This window comes from Vulpes vulpes, chromosome 11, assembly GCF_048418805.1.
Source record: "Vulpes vulpes isolate BD-2025 chromosome 11, VulVul3, whole genome shotgun sequence".
Lineage (NCBI taxonomy): Eukaryota > Metazoa > Chordata > Mammalia > Carnivora > Canidae > Vulpes > Vulpes vulpes.
In genome coordinates, this window is record NC_132790.1 from 43,720,260 (window position 1) to 43,737,627 (window position 17,368).

At 46.3% G+C, this 17,368-nt stretch overlaps 1 protein-coding gene across 7 annotated transcripts in view; it reads left to right on the forward strand.

The window, feature by feature from the left end:
- The window catches only part of AMOTL1 (angiomotin like 1), a 155,661-nt gene that overhangs the window by 15,460 nt on the left and 122,833 nt on the right, over positions 1–17,368 (forward strand). For 3 of the 7 annotated variants that reach the window (XM_072726208.1, XM_072726211.1, XM_072726209.1), the window contains exons 2-3: positions 4,954–5,088; positions 17,270–17,320. In XM_072726208.1, coding sequence (XP_072582309.1) covers positions 4,980–5,088; positions 17,270–17,320 — 160 coding nt within the window. In that variant the 5' untranslated portion in view covers positions 4,954–4,979. Of the gene's footprint in view, positions 1–4,953; positions 5,089–15,787; positions 16,681–17,269; positions 17,321–17,368 lie in introns of those variants that run through there. The other 4 variants (XM_072726207.1, XM_025993254.2, XM_072726214.1 and 1 more) reach the window with 4 other exon arrangements.

A 17,368-nucleotide genomic window follows, 5' to 3' on the forward strand; every position in this document is an offset into this window, starting at 1 on the left:
CAGAATGGGGCCAAGAAGCAGAGGCAGATAAGGTGTGGTTTTTAGGTGGAGAAATTGCCACAGAAGCAGAGGAGGTGGATGAGGTGGCGAAGAGAATACTTTTCCAAAGGAACACATTAAACTGGGATATGTTGGACAAATAGATATGGAGTGTTTACCTTGTGACAGTTGCTGTACAACCGACGACAAATAAGTAGGATCTCTGCTCTCAGGTACATAAACTATGAACTCAACTCTAACGTATTAACAGACACAATACAGTACAGTGTGATACATGCTGCATGGAGGAAGTGCAGGGAAGTGTGTGGGGAACACATAACCACCCCTAAAATGAGATGGAAAGGACAAGTTGTAGTTAGCAAAGTGAGTCAGGAGGAACAACCTTGCTCAAGCTCTAGAATGGCTGGATGAACATACAAAAGATCAAAGCAGGCAGCTCACGCAGAGATTGTAGATACTCTGCTATGGTTGGGCATTCTACCTGAAGCAGTTCAGACTTTTTCCTGGAAATAACGAGTCACTGGAATATATTAATCAAGGAGCAACACGATCAGATGTGTGTTTTAGAAATATCACTACCACAAAGTGTGGACACTAGGTGGGAGGAAAGGCAGGCCAGGGACCCACTGGTGTAACTCAGTGGGAGATGGTAGTGGCCGAACTGAGAGCAGAGAGAAACAAATGTATTCTTGAGACATCTGAGAGTTAGAATGGACGAAGCATGGTGATTGATCAGATGTGTGATGTGATCAAACAATCCAGGATGGCCTGTTTCTGGCTCAGGCAGCTGGGCAGATGGTTTGCTTTAGAGGCAGCTCTGAAAAGACAGGAGGTCATGTCAGTTTAAGGAGACTTCTGGTTGTCGAGGAGCCAAAGAGCAAATGGTCCAAAGGTCCATTGGTTCCCATATCCTTCTTTCAGGGCAGGCAGGTCTCCTTTGCCAGCTTATCAGTATCTGATATCTGATGAGGGTCCTTGCATACTCCGGTGATTATTGTTTGTGCATCCACTCAATGAAGCGATATTTATGAAAGATCATTGTGTATCCACAGTATCTTGGTATTCCATTGACCCTGGTGTCCAACGATGAGGTGGTTTAGTTCTTCTATTTTTTCTATGTAATTTTCAGCTTTATCAAAGTTTAGTTGACAAATAATATTCTAAGAAATTTAATACACAAACCTTGGCGATTTGTGTGTACATTGTAAAATGATTCTTCCCATCTCGTTTGCTTATCCATCACCTCACATATTTACCTTTTTTTCTTATGATGAAAGCATTTAAATTCTACTCTTTCAACAAATTTCACTTACAAAATACAATGTTATCAGGGATCCCTGGGTGGCGCAGCGGTTTGGCGCCTGCCTTTGGCCCAGGGCGCGATCCTGGAGACCCGGGATCGAGTCCCATGTCGGGCTCCCGGTGCAGAGAGCCTGCTTCTCCCTCTGCCTGTGTCTCTGCCTCTCTCTCTCTCTGTGTGTGACTATCATAAGTAAATAAAAATTTAAAAAAAAGTACAATGTTATCAATGAGAGTCACTGTGCTGTGCATTAGACCTGCAGACACTATTCATCTTACAACTGCAAGTTTGTACCCTTTTACCAACCTCTCCCTACTTTCTCTACCTCCACCCTGGAAGCCACTTTTCTATTCTTTTTCGAGTTCTACTTTTTAGATTCTACACCAAGTGATATCATGCAGAATTTGTCTCTCTCTTCAGTTTATTTCACTTAGCAAATCGCCTTCCGGATTTACCATATGTGTGTGTGTGTGTGTGTGTGTGTGTGTGTGTGTGTGTGTAAATAAAACATATTTACCCAGGGGCACCTGGGCAGCACAGTCAGCTAAGTGTCTGACTCTTGGTTTCAGCTCAGGTTGTGCCTTCAGGGTCTCGGGATGCAGCTCCACGTAGGGCTCCGCATTCAGCTCAGAAGTCTGCTGGAGATTCTCTCTCCCACTCTCTCTGCCCTTCCCCCCTGCACATTCTCTCACTCTCTCTTTCAGATAAATAAATAAATCTTAAAAAAAGACATTATTCATCCATCAATAAGACACATTGTTTCCATCTGTTGGCTATTATAAATAATGATTCAGTGAACATGGGAATACAGAAGTTCTTTGAAAAAGTGCTTTTCAAAGTCAAATTTACAACTGTAGGATTTCATCAGGCTTTCCCACTTTATCCTTTAGAGAAAGTATTTCTTCGCACCTCATTCCCAAGGTGGCATAATTTTGACTTTTTAGTTTTTTCTTCATGGACTTAGTCTTTGAGAGAATTTAGCCTTGGATAGAGGTTCAACACTTTATAGAAAACCCTGAATAAGTTATGACCAGAGTTCTGGAAAAGGTTTTCTAGGCTCCACACTTTTGCGAGCAACTCTAAGCCTTCCTATGACCGAAGTGATGGTGTTAGAGTGTCAGTAACAGATGTGATTGCTCGAAATCTTCCTTGAAATACTTAACATTTGATGCCTTTTCATTTCACATTTTGTGTGTGGCTTTCCCAAGTTGGGGTGTGAAATTCAAACACCAGAGGAACTGGCAGGGTTTGTAGGTCGAATAAAACAATGGGAACCTATGTAGTTCAGATTAAGAAAATAAATGCATGGATGTGAGAATCTAGCCTCACACATCGAGAAGAGATCATCTTACAAATCTGGCTACTGGGGGCCAGGGGCTGCCTAAGCCCCTAGGCCAAGAGGGATGGGGAAAAACATTGTCTAATTAATCAGTAAAGCTCTATTTTTGGCCAAAGAAAGATATTAGAATCTCTGACTCACTTCTCAAAGATACTGCAAAGATTAATGAAATGGTTTTGAATAACCATTCTACTGCAAATAAATGTTGCTTTTTAAGGATGTAGTATTATTGTTAACACTAAGATACAAGATCTTGAATACATAGATTGTTGGATTAAATGGTGATGCCAGAGTGATCATGGCTCAGGATTAGATTTCCATTCCAGACATGTTTTTAATTTTGCACAGAGAGCATGTCTTGTTCTGATGGCAGACTATCTGTAGCCTTGATCAGCCACCTCTCACGTGTTCAGGCTGATGTCTCAGTTTGCTAATGGATAAATAATACAGCTTTCTCCACCCACTCATGTGGGTGGATAGGTTGCCTTTGTATGTAAAGCATATTATTATAGGTTGCAAGTCTTGGGAGACTGATCAAGCCTTTGACAACATCTGGTGCTAATTCCTTCATTTACAGTTGAGGAAATTAAGCCAGAGAGAGTAAGTGCTTTGCCCCAAATCACCTACTGGTGCCAGCTCAAGGGCTAAAATCTGGATTTATTGTTAAATCCAATGTTTTCACTATGGCATTGTGCTATATCCCCTCTGGTCTAGGATTCCCTTATAAAACTTTTGGGGGCTTGGATTGAGAACAAATCCTCAGTGAGCCAGTGCCCAATAAAGTATAATACAATCTTTAGTACCTCCTGGTGTTCTATTAGAGATTTTTGGTTATTTGTTGCAATTCCTGAGAGTACCAGACTCCTCTAGTCGGACAGCCAAAAGGCAACAAGTCAATGTGCCATGTCTGAAGTCAGGCAGGCAGTGCAGCAACCTGCAGGGCAACTTTCAAGAGCGTTCTAGAGACCATATCAAGCCAGCTGGTCTGATTACAATTAATGATAATCAGTGCCTATCCTAATTAGGCTTATAGGATTTCTGCCCTGGTAGAGATCCCACTTGCTGTATTCCTAGATTAAGTCCATCAGTCATGTTCAATTATTCAGCCATGTCCATTTGAGAACCTGCTACATGCAGAGCTTTATGCAAATCTCTTTGAAATGTAAGCAAAAGATTGGTGGCAACTTGTAATCTTTCCAGATATAAGGAGAGATTCCCCAGGCTGGACTTCTCAGAGGCAGCCAGTGAGGAGACCTTTTTTTTTTTTTTTTTAAGATTTCATTTATTTATTCGTGAGAGACACACACACACAGAGAGAGAGAGAGAGAGAAAGAGAGAGAGAGAGAGAGGCAGAGACACAGGCAGAGGGAGAAGCAGGCTCCACACAGGGAGCCTGACGTGGGACTCGATCCCAGGTCCCCAGGATCATGCCCCAGGCCGAAGGCAGCACTAAACCGCCGAGCCACCTGGGCTGCCCGTGAGGAGACCTTTTTATGAAAGCCAAGGTCTCATGGCATGTGACTTTCTCTCATGGTTTCCAAAGGGGAAATGGAAAACTAACCTCCATGGTCCTCCTTGGCTCTGGTATTTTTCTTTCAAATAATATTTATTATATACTTTTTTCAGACTATAAGAGTAAAGCATGTTTATTGTAGGAAATGCAGAAAATTACAAAGAAAATAAAAAGCACTCATAATTCCAATACCATTCATAGTTACTTTCATTTTCTTCTTTCTTTTTTTTTTAAGATTTTATTTATTTGTTTGAGAGAGAGAGAGCAGGGGGGAAAGACAGAAGGAAAGAGGGAGAAGATGACTCCCCATTGAGCAGGGAGCCCAACACGGGGCTCGATCCCAGGACCTTGGGATCATGGCCTGAGCCAAAGGCAGACACTTAACTGACTGAGCCACCCAGATGCCCCCACCCCATTTTCTAGTCCAAAATTTTCCAAACTGTGTTTTAGACATATATAGAAGCATATACCTATTCATTTTCATGAACCTAAGATTCTACTGTGTCCTACTCTAAAATTCTAGAAGTCTATAAAACATGCAGAACTCAGCACAGTTCTTTGCTCGAAGCCTGGCATGTGGTAGTTTTGTTAACTGAATGGTGAGGGAAACCATGATGCATGGACTTGACCAGCCTCATTGGAAGATCTCACACTCAGGGCATGCCCAAATCTTGACAACAATCTTTGCAAACCTAAGAAACATAATGAAATGATTACTTCCCTCCCAGAAAGCTTCTCTTTCCCAGAAGAGCATCAATAATAATTCATCTCCCCCTTTTTTGTGCTCATTATTTATTTCAGGAGATTCTGTTTGATCTGAGAGCTGCATGTGCAAGAGAGCTGCTGGAAGCATGGACCTCAGTGAAAAATGGCCCTTGGAAGAAGGAACCTGGTTGTCCCATGCTGGAATTCATCACTTTGCCAACACCAGAGGAGGTATGGCTGCTTTGATGTCCTTGATATACGGGGTACTCTTTAACTCCTGCACTCACTGTGTCAACCTAGCTATACTTAGGACGTGCCCGGTGCTATTTGTCTGTTCAAAAGCAGCCAGGTGGAGAGGGGAGGAAGGCACTTTGGAGTCAGGCAGATCTGGGTTCAGATCCTGGATTTCTTACTTATAAGCTACATGGCCTGAGAAAGTTTGTCATTTTCTCAGCTCTAATGTGAGATAGGAATGCCTACTTCATAGGCGTCCGATAAGGACCGTGAGTAATGCAAGCTGTCATTTACTGGGCCCTTTCCCTATCCAGGTAGGAAATTAGTCATATACCTCCCAGCACCTAACATGTCTAAGGCACTGTATTCCTGCTTATCTTTTTTTTTTTTTTAAGATTTATTTATTTATTTAGAGAGAAGTGTATATGTGTGTATGTGTATGTGTGTGCACACACACACATGAATGAGGGGAGGAGCAAAGAGAGAGGGAGAGAGAGAATCTCAAGCAGACTCCATGCTGAGTGTGGAGCCATATACGGGGCTCAAATTCAGGCCCCTGAGATCATGACCTGAGCTGAAATCGTGAATGGGATGCTTCTAGCTGAGCCACCCCAGCAACCCTGTGTTCCTGCTTGTCTCCTCTCCTTTCAACAGCCCTGCAAAAACTGGCATTGAGATTACAGCTGGTATAAACAGAGTAGGTCAGCTCACCTTCCCTTCTTTTTCCCTGCCTGGCATCTGATTAACAGAGCTCAGCATTAAGCGATAGTGATGTTGTAACTTTCCTGGTGTGGAATACACAAATGTAAGAACCATCACCCTCATACAGAGCTGTGGGCCTCTTTCTGGTCTAAGTGTCCACGGCCACCACCATCCCCCAAATCTAATGGAGATTTACTTTGGCGATAGAAGCCACTCTGTGGCTAGGGCGACAAAGGCCACTGAGGTTAATGCGTTCACATGAGGTTTTTAGTAAGGTTATGCCTCCCCATTGTTGTTCATTCCTTCATTTCTTTGTTCATTCAACCAATATTGCACATCTCACCACATCCCAAGCCCTTGGGAGCACAAGAGAACAAGATAGGCATGGAGCTCACTAGGCCACAATCTGCTGTGCCCCATCTCTAAAGCGGGGTAACTTACGCAGCACTGCACCAGAGTACTCTTCCAGCCAAGGCTATGGCACACAATGGGAGACTGCCCACGGAGAAGGGCAATATTTTGAGAACACTTGGATGAGTTCAGCCAAAAGCCAACAGTTGTTTTCTCCTGTCTCTGGCCACCCTGCCTCCCCTAGCCACTTTTTAGAAGTTCTTATGCCAGTAACTCCTCACAGTCCATCGTATATAGTCGAATCTCCTTAGCACCTTAGCTCAATACACAACCCTTCCTCATCAGACCTCTGCCTGCCTCTCTAGACTTATCTCCTGCTGTTCATGACTAAAAACAAACCCCCTCCACTGCCGTACTGACCAGCCTCCGGATCCTTGGATACATCCTGCTCTCGCACACTGAGAACCTCTGCATAGACAGTTCCTACTATTTGCCTTCTGCTCAACAGGTCCCCACTCATCTCTGAACTTCAGCTGATGTCATCTATTCTGAGGCCTCTTCCTGCCGCCACCCACCCATCTCACCCTTGGTCCAAACGAGGGGCCCAACCTCTGCACTGCATAGATTCCTGTGTCACAGCACCTACTACACTGTGTTGTGACTGTCCCTAACCTGGACAGCCTGTGGGCTTCCGAGGCAGTCTTGTTTTAGTCACCACTGCATCCCTTTCGAAAGCAGCCTAGCAAATAGTTGATGCATGTATATTTACCAGCTGGCTGTCTGGGTGGCTCCATGGGTGAAGCATGGATAGGACCACGCCCTCTGGGTATGTCTGAGAGCCATTGTGGACTATGGCAACCCAACTGGACTGTGTACAAATGCCCCTGGCGCCACTGCGTCACTTCACGGGACTTTCAGCACACCCATAGCATTTCCTTCCCTGCTCCAGGCTTATTTGCCAAAATCTGCAAGCAGAGGAGAGGAAGGAAGTAGGTGTGCTTGGTCTGATGGTGCTTTTGTAACCTAGGCAATAGAATCACCCATCATAGAATTTTAGAAACCTTCAAGATCATTGTGACAGACTGATGTCTAAAAACTGCATGTTGTGACCAACTCCACAAACTACCACATCCCTCCATGAGTTCATTCGGTGGTGTATCTGCAGTCTTTGGGGCATGGCTTGCTAGTAGTAAGGACTTTGCTAAGGACCTGTGTCTTAGACCTGCCTCATGGGGAGTCACTGTTCTCAGGTAAGTGATAAGCTTCAGGGGCTGATAAAGGTGCTTAGCTCTAGTGGGCAACATATACCATGATATGTGGTCTTGGTCCAGACGATCAGATCAGTATGTGATAATGGAGGTGGAGACACAGTATGGTAGTGCTGTGGTATGTGGGTGAAGCCCGGTGATGAAGAATCTAACTTGCTGAAATTTGGAAATCCTTATAGGCAGCCGCTTTTAGAGCCCTGGGCTGGGGTTCAGATAAAGGGATCGGGTCCTAAGAGGAAACTGAACTCAGAAATAAAGTGGAAACCCTGCTGTGCCAACGCTAAGTCAGAATTGGAGTAATCACCAAAACAAAAACCAAACCAAATCAAAACACAAAATCTGTCATTCATTAGGTTTATACGTTGCATCAGACATTATGCTGAGCCTTTTTTTGTATAGATATAGATGATCTCGATTCATTCACAGTCTTTTTTTTTGTAAAGATAATTCTTTATTTTTTTTTAATTTTTATTTATTTATGATAGTCACAGAGAAAGAGAGAGAGAGAGAGAGACAGAGACAGAAGCAGGCAGAGGGAGAAGCAGGCTCCATGCACCGGGAGCCCAACGTGGGATTCGATCCCGGGTCTCCAGGATCGCGCCCTGGGCCAAAGGCAGGCGCCAAACCACTGTGCCACCCAGGGATCCTCCCATTCACACAGTCTTATTCTCATTTTATGAATGAAGAAACAGAGCCTGAAGACTCTGATAAGAGGCTCGCACAAAGCTATTCAGCTGGTAAATGGCAGAGTAGTATTTGAACTTAGACCTGCCTGAACCCAAGCCACTGTAGACTGTTGCCCCTTGCTTTACCCTCCAACATTCCCTACTCTGCCTCCTTGATTTAAGGCTCCAGTGGGCCAGTTACAGATTTTTATTGCTGGTTATTTCATTGTCATGATGGAAAAGAGCACTGGCTCTGAGCAGGGCCAGAAAACCAGCAGCGCTGTTGCCATGTGTGGTTTATGATCCAAGACCCTCCTATGGCCACTTCAGCTAATGCATTGCCAAGGCAATGATCCACCTGCTTCCAAGCATCTTTCCTCTATGCCCTAGACCCTGTCCTACCTCTCCCACCACTGGTTGGTACCAACAGCTCCATTTCTGGGACTGAATGTGGGCTAACAGAGTTTCCATTTTTAGTGAAGTACCAGGGAAAGTCCTGGAAGTGTCCAAGCCTTGGGGTTTTGTTCTTGGCTTCATGGAGTCCTCTGAGAACTGTGTTATCTGCCAGGGAGGCTCAGTCATCCTGGTGAGTCATCGGCCTTGAGGCAGGGCCAGATCCACGCAACATCTGCCTCTGTGTTATCCTCAGAGCATCTCGGGCTGCCATTAGAGTGGGACAGCCTCCAGGAAGCTGGCAAGGAGAACCCAGGATGTCTGGGGGTGAAGTGGAGTTTCTGGAGGAAAGTCCCTCTGCCACTCTGGCTTCCTACACTACTAAAAACACCCTCCGGGACCTGGGCGGGTGATTTTTCAAATTTATTTTAAAGATCTGGAACCCATGTTCCAAATGAAATTGTCTGCAGTGCCTGATACATAAAATAGAAGGGGTCAGTGTTTGGCCAGAGCTCCGTTTCTGACTGTTTCATCACAAACTGATTTGGCTGCTCCTTCGATTTGCCAGCTGGCCGTGTGGGGATTTGGTACAGGAGGGGTGGCCTCCACAGCCTTTCTTAGTGGATCTCTAAAACACTTGTCCCTGTTACAGAAGTGCTCGCTCAGCTCTCTGAGAATCCCTCTCTGTCATCCATTCTTCCCAGGGGGACTCAGCCTGCTTAGGCTCCTCATTCAGAGACAGGCAGGAAGTTCAGGACCTGGCAGGAGAGGCCAGGTGTGTGGGAGAAATGCAGTGGGGCTGCCCCCACTATAGGTATAAAAACAGGAAGGAGCAGATTTCCCTTCCGGTCCCCCTCAAGGTGAGGAAGGAAAGGAGGAACTTCTGGGGGCGGCATGGGTACCGAGGGCTGCTGCCGACATTGTTTGATTTCACATAAATTCTCTCTGAAATTTCATCAAGGCGTTATTATATACCTCCATTTTGCAGCTGAGGAACTGAGTTCTGGGGAGGCGAGCTCATACAGCAAATGCCAGCACAGTTCACATTTGAAATCAGGTCTTTCCATTGCCAGGCTATGCCATGTCCATGTTACTTCTTTGTCTATTGGCCTTTCTTTCTTTCTTTCTTTCTTTCTTTCTTTCTTTCTTTCTTTCTTTCTGATTTATTTATTTGAGAGAGAGAGAGAGACAGTGGAGAGAGGGGCAGAGAGAGAATCTTTAAGCAGATTCCCTGCAGAGCGTGGAGCAGGATCCAGGGGTTGATCCCACAACCCTGAGATCATAACCTGAGCCGAAACCAAGAGTTGGTTGCCTAACCGGCTGAGCCACCCAGGCTCTCCTGTCTGTTGGTTTCAAAGGACAACACATTCTGGGCATCTCCACCTTTTCTGTGAGGCTTGATCCTTTTTTGCCCATTCCTTTTGCATGTGGTATGGTAAAAAGACTAACACAATAGAATCTGTTATCCTCAATCCTCTCTATTGGCATTTGTTTTAACAAGTTCTATAAATGTCTTTTTATTTTACATTTTACAGAGGAGCTCATGGTCTAGGGAGGAGTGGAGACTCACCAAAGACTAGCAGTAAAACGAGGGCTGGCACCCTGGTCTCTGCTGCTCCTTCCAGCACCTATGCTATGTGGACTGCTAGGACCATATCTTCTTGGAAAAATCATTCCAATGTGAAAGAAGAGAGGCCCCGTGCAGCCCAAAAGGATTATTTGCAGTCTCTGAAAGAAGAGAGTTCCTTTCAGGTCTGTCCAGGAACTCAGGTGGAAAATTCTAGGTGGGACAGGTCTCGCATCTCAGCAGAGACTCACATGCATCCAACAAATTTCTTTTTTAATGGTTTGGTCACAGACTTCAATTGCAGCAAACATGGTTTTTTTCTCCCCTTAATCTTAACACAGGATATTTTGTCTGATTTCACTCTATAGATCCAACTGAGTTCGAGTTGGAAGTATACGATTTCCCCCCACAGGGACCTTTTTCTGTGTGTATTTTTGGAATGGTTCTTTATTCTGATTCATGTCCACATACACCTTCCAGTAGCTTCTTGGCTCAGCCTGAGTTTATTTCCTTTGATATGATGTTGAGTGAAGAATCTTTTAAATCTTCATCTCTGTTCCATACTTAGTAATAGGAATCCTGGAGGGGCGGATGGATACAATTTGTTTATGTATTTCCTGAAACACTTCCATCTTGTTAGTAGTGCCTAGTGCATTGGTATTTGGGTTTTTTTCAGAGAACGTAGTTAACATTTTTACCAAAATGAATCCTTGACTTCCTGTAGATTCAGTATCGTATCATCTCTTGGCTTGTGTTGTTTTTGCTAAGGATAATGACTTTTTCTCAGGTGCAAGATAGTTAACTACTCTTTCCATGCAACCCATATATTTTTTTCTTCTGGAAGGTATAAAACAGTTAAAACTCTTAAAACACTTAAAACAGTTGTCTGAGGTTTGGATTCTCATTTAAGGGAACTAAAGCAACTAAGTTTTCTTCTTCTGTCTCATTGAGAATTATAAAGAAGTTGGCTTGTGCTTAAAATATATATGTATTTATACACATACACATGTATTAAAGATATACACATGTATTAAACTCTAGGAGGAGGGAAGATGTCCTTCGGGCCCTGGAGTTCTTTCTGCTCTGGAGCCAATGCTGTGACCAATTAAGTGCAAACTTCCTTCTGACGAAAGCTTATGGGTGGGCATACCTACATTTGTCCTTGGTTGGCCTATCCTAAGAGGATGCAGATAAGAGACTGGATAACAAAAGAGAGTCCTGCTGTGCTCAGGCAGCCTCAGCCCCAGTGTTCCCTCCTAAATCAGTCCTGCCCACACTCCCTAGGGAGCAGCGGGGAGGAAGGGCGGGCATTGCTTCTCTGCTGCTCTGCTGTGAACTAGCTGAGGGCCTCCAGGAGACAGAAGGCTACCTGCCGAGAAGATGAGCAGAGGGCAATGCCAGGGAGGAGAGGAAGGCAGAGAGAGGGCTCAGCCCCCTTCTTCATGTCTTTCATGCTTGAAATCGGTGTCCTTCCAGGGGCCGGGGTTGGGAAGGATGTGCACAAATCCCAGCAGCCTCTGGCTATCATTCAAACTTGTTATAGAATAAAGGGAATTGATAACACACTTTAGCTGTAAATAAGTCTCCCTGTGTGGCATTAGGCCCTAGCCCATTTCTTGGAGGAAGAAGCTATACCTGTATGAGACTCTCATCTCCTCCTCTTCTCCAATGACCAAGGAGTTGTGTAGTGTCTGGGGACCCCAGAGTCAGAGCAGCCTATAAAGGCTGGCTGGAGACAGCCACGGGGGCCCACTCTCTGGCCTTCCCCCCCACCCCCCAAGTAGAGCCTGTGGCCAAGGCGAGCCCTGGCACCTGTGCAGCAGAGTTGGCCAGAGGATGATGGCATTCCCAGAGTGCAGCAGGCATAGCCTGGCCACGCAGGATGCAGCCCCCGCCCACTCAGCAGGGTACTAGTGATGGGCCTTGTGCTCAGAGCACTATTCTAGCCACCCTAAAAGCATCTGCTCTTGGTTCAAGAGATGGAGCTAAGAATTCCTTTGATCCTAGAGTTAGAGCCAATGTTACTATATGATCATACTTCATTCACCAAGGAGTGAGGCTGGAGCTTTCCAGATAACTGAAGTAGGATCCTTCCAAAGTCTACATTTTGTTCAAAATTGTACTGTTTTCTACTAGTAGATAGGACATTTTCTCTCTGTTTTTTTGCCCACTCTCTTGCCCTACTAAAAAGAGAATAGTCATACCCCAGTTTATGATTGGAGTTGGACCAACACTTCATTTAGAAATGTATTGCCTTTAATCTGGAAGCTGTAGTATGATAGTAACTTGTTTAAACAATTCCTATATGCATTTGAATATGCCTAAAAAATTCTCTCCCAGGACACACAGGAAGCTGTGGATGGTATTTCAGTCTGGGGATGGAGACTGGGATAGGAAAGAGGAATTCATTTTTTTAGTTTATACTCACCTGTACTAAATTTTTCCTTTACCTTGAACATATATTATTTGTCTATATAATAACAATTGATTTATATATATGAACATACATACAAACGAATATTAAAGCTAGGGGATGGTTTCCCAGGCTAGCTCCCCACACCTATTCAACTCATGATGTAGCAAGCAATAGTAAGAGTGGACATTAGATCTTAGCCCCTTGTGTAATCTGTTTCAATAGAAAACCTGAGTCCCAGAAATAGTTCACCTTGAGCCCCAGAAAGATTTCCTCCTTGCCACTTTATCCCCACGTGTCCCACTTTCTAATAAATGTTGCCCCAGAAATAGGAGGATGCAGATGCCATGGTGCAGGAAGATTGCTCTCTTCTAGGACAGTCAAAAGAGGGGACTCCGGCATGGTCAGGCCCTCTATGTTGGAGAGAAAGGCACATTCACTAAGCATCCACCACTGTGTCAGGCACAGTGTGTGCTCTGTCTCAGATTTTACTGTCAGGATTCTGACAATCCAGTGAAATAAGTTAGGACTCCAAAGTTCTGAGATGTTTACTAACATCTCTGAGAATGCCTTCTAAAAATCGACAGAGCTGAGCCTCCAACTATAAGCTTGTGCACTGTCCTTTACAGATCAGTGACCCTCCAGCAGAACCATTTCTTTATAAGAGAACTATGAAAGTCAAGCATACATAGGTACTTAGGACACTACCTGAGGTTCAGAAAGATGCTCTGTCATCTTTTTAAAACTCTTATTAGATGGGAAGTGACAGGAAGGCAGGAATCTGCTCTGGTCACCTTTGCATCTGCAGTGCTTAGCCCAGTCCTGGAAGCACGGTAAAACCCATATATGTTTGAATAAGAGGAAATATTGTTTGCTCTGCTCTACTTCCTAAGATAGGAAATTGGAATCATATATATTTAATTTTTTTTCAATGGCAAATATCAAATCAAGAAAAATATTTTCTCACTAATCTTCAGGTGATTAGGAAATTCGGATGTAAGGAAATTTCTTGGCTTATAAGACATCCATTTATAGGAACAAATTGAAGGGGATAGATACCATTGTGAGGTAGAACAGTTTGGCAGGCTCCAGAACCTAATTGCCAAGTAGAACATTTCTTTTGCTTTTCCCCTGGGGAAGCCTTCTCCCGGTTCCATCTAACCCACCTTCAAGCCAACTCTTAGAACACAACTAAAAGTAAGGGCAATGTGGCCTTGCCCTTAATTTGAAGCATACTCTGTGGTTAGGGACTCCTTTCAGCAACTCAAAGTTGTTAAAGGAAAGAAAAGAGCCATTTCCTCAGCTGTAAAGGAGTTTGCCATCCAATGATAACTAATATATTACCTAATTTTCACAATGTGACAGTGTCTTTCCTGGGGGCTCTAAGCGCACTAGTTTATTGCACTCTGACCACATAACCTTATGCATTAGGTGTGATTATTATTTCCATTTTTAGAGGAACTAAAGCTTGCAGAAATTAAATTACTAATTAGTAGCAGAGCTGATGTCAGAACCAAGGTCTAGCTGACCCCAAACAAAGCCCTCCGTAGATCATCTCTCTTAGAATGCAAAGACTAATTGCTTCTCAGTAAGGTGGGGAAATGGAGGAGACTAATCTTGCAGATGGTAACCTGAGTCCATTCACACATAGGATCAGTGGATCAAAAGTTGCTATTGGGACGAAGAACTGACCATTGGGATTCACAATGGCAAAGGCAGTCTTGACCATGGCAAGAGCTACTTTGGAAGAGCGGTGAACTAAAAGCTTGTTTGCCTTTAAGAGCATAAACAAGGGGGGGGGGGCGGAACACAGTGAGTGTAGATGATTCTTCTGATGATTTTTGTTATAGAGAGTAGCTGAGAATTGGGAGCTGTATCTGGGGAGGGAGGCGACCTTCATCAAGGAAGAGTGAACATAATAGGATGTCTGTATACTGATGGGAATGACCTAGGACAGAGGAAAACAGTAATTTAGGTAGGAAGGGGGAAAGCCACATGAGAGGGGACAGGATCTCCACAATGGAGGAAGTGGCCTTAGATAGAGTAGAGATGGTTCACGCATGGTAACAGAAGAGGAGAAGGAGAAGTAGTGTAGGCAAATGGAGAGGGACTGCTGAGCTGTACATAGGTCCACTTGAGGTCAGCGATCATGAACTGAAAATAAAGCATGATGCTATGCTTCTCCAATCATGTTTAGCCAGGTGCTGACAGATAGAAAGTGGAGAATCAGATTTTATCAGGGTTGTGGTTTTTCCAGGTAATTAGTATGGAGAGAAGAGGTGGGGGGAGATGAATCTGAAGATGTAAGTAGTGCGGAGAGAGGGGATGGTAAAAGAGAAAAGAAATAATGAACCCAGAAACTAAGGTGGATAAAGGAGGAAGAGGGGTCATGAGGGGAATAAGGGGCAGAGAAAAGGTCATGGGATAAGCAAATCATAGGTGCTGCTAGGGTCAAAGGGACATTGGAGTAAGATAACAGAGTGGACTGGAAAGGTAGGAAGTGGTGGGTGGAGAGTAAAATGCTTCATGTTGAGATTATGGATGGTGTCACTAGGAGAGCAGAGAGCTGGGATAGCTGGAAGAGGTCAAGGAAAGGAGATAGTGTTGAAGAGGTGAGAGACCAGAGTATGAGAAGAATCCCCTGTGTAGATTCAGAAATAAGAAATATCACAAGAATGGGGATCCCTGGGTGGCTAAGAGGTTTGGCGCCTGCCTTGGGCCCAGGGAGTGATCCTGGAGTTCTGGGATCGAGTCCCACATCAGGCTCCCTGCATGGAGCCTGCTTCTCCTCTGTCTGTGTCTCTGCCTCTCTCTTTCTCTCTGTGTCTCTCATGAGTAAATAAATAAAATCCTTAAAAAAAAAAAAAAGAAGTATCATAAGAATGGAACTGGGGAAAGTGACAGTGATCCAACTGTTACATATCTTCAAGGAATGAGGTGGAATAACCCGAGTCTAGAGATGGCTGCAGTAAGTAGAGGGGGTGGGTAACATGGTCTGTTATATCCAGGGAGAGTCAGGTTACTTTTTCAGAGTAAGAAATTCAAAGAAACAGGGAAAAGGCTGAGGATATGGGGGATTGAGTTGGTGATGAACCATGAATTCCTGAGGGCAAATGGGAAGATTCTAGAGGTGAGAGGAGATGGAGTGACACCTGCAAACAGTCACCCAAGCACATTCACGTCTTGGATTTGGGAGCTCTAAATGTCCGGAGTGGGGAAAAAAGAAGAGCACAGAGATAGGCTAGGCATCTCAGGGCTGAAGCCGCGCCCTGCCTCCCTGGCATTCCTCCAGGAGCAAAGGCTGGCTGGCCGTGGTGGCTTCTTTCTGTCCTCCCAGGTAATTTGCAAACTGGAAGCTGACAGTGGAAAACCCAAAGATGGTCAAGTGTTTACAGAACTGGAGTGCACTGGCACAGATCCCAGGCTGTCAGGCTGCTGCAGCTGGTGATCTGGTCGCTCTGAGACTATAGACGGCTTCCTGGAGGTTGCCGGGACTGTTGACTCCCAGGGTCAGTCTCCAAGGACAAGCATGGAGAAGGGACAACCATTTCCCAAGTTTACTCCTTCCTTCTTCCCTTAACTCTCCCTGGCATCAGAGCACGGTTCTTGGCTCTCTGGAGCACATCCCTACATCCCAGAGCCATCCCAGGCAGAGCAGTCAGTCAGCCCTGGGGGAAAATGCAACATGCATCTGCCCAAGTTATTGAGGCAGGGACCCAGAGAAGGAACTTCCCCAATCTAACAGGAATTACTTCGGGACCTGCAACGGGGACTCTCAGACTGTAACTTCTAGATCTGCATCCTGTATTTGGGACCACTCCACTCTTCATGTAGTAGTAGAAGCGCCGCTCTGCTTCCCTCAGACCGTGCAGACACCGACACATTCCCAGCGCCCTGCGGTCCTGTCCCTACGTCATTTAACTTCAGAGGCTCAGTAGCCCTACCTGTGAAATGGAGACTCGGTACCTCCACTGTGTGAACCAGGAGGTCTCGGGAGGGGAGGAAATATTGCCTGGACTGCGGTTAGAATTCAGGTTCGACATGAAGGAAGGGGTTGGGGCGCCAGAAGCTCCTTCTGCGCTGGGAGCAAGACAGATCCGAGCTCTGAAAATCCTGCATTTCCTCGAGAAGCCCGGAGCAAAGGACTCCCCGAGCACGGGGCAGGGCGGACGTTAACACAGACGGCAGGAATCCTTTGGGAGCTGGTTCCGCTCGGGTTTTCAATAAACGGTCAGCGGGGGCGGGAGCGGGGACGCGGGACGGGGGAGGACCCCCCCCCCCCCCGGGACTGGAGGCCGCTCGCTTGCAGCGAGAGAGCGGGCCGCGGTCGCCTAGCAACGGGCGGCGGGGATGCGCGCGGGGAGCTCGGCGCCGCCCCTGCCGCGCCGCCGGCCCCGGCCCCGGCCCCCGCTCCGGCCCCGGCCCCGGCCCCGGCCCCGGCTCCCGCCCCGCAGCCAAACTTCGCGGGTCGTGGGCGCCGGGGCGTCGGCGCGAGGCCGGGCGGGCGCCGCCCTGCGGTGCGCGGGCTGAGGGCGGAGGATGAGGTCGCGCCCGCGGAAAGTTGGCGCGCACCTGCCGGGGCGGGGGATGCGCGGACCCCGGGCCCAGGTCGCCGCGCCCGCTTCCGCGGCCGTTTCTCACCCGCCCTGGACCGGGGTCCCGAAGCCCGCCCGGCCCCCGGGTTCACGAACTCCGACCTCCGGGAAGGAGAAACCCGCGCTTTTCCCGGGGGCTTGCGCGGTAGCAGGTGCTTGACCGGTTTGCCCCGAACCCCTGCGATTCTGGTTTTGTTTTCTGCTTCTTCCCTTTCTTCCTGCAGACAGTGATTTCGTGGAAGCCTCTCCCGCGCCCTGCAGCCCGGAGGAGTTAGGTAAGTCGCGCCCTCTCGCCCCCGCCGATTCCGCCCGGGAACCCGGGT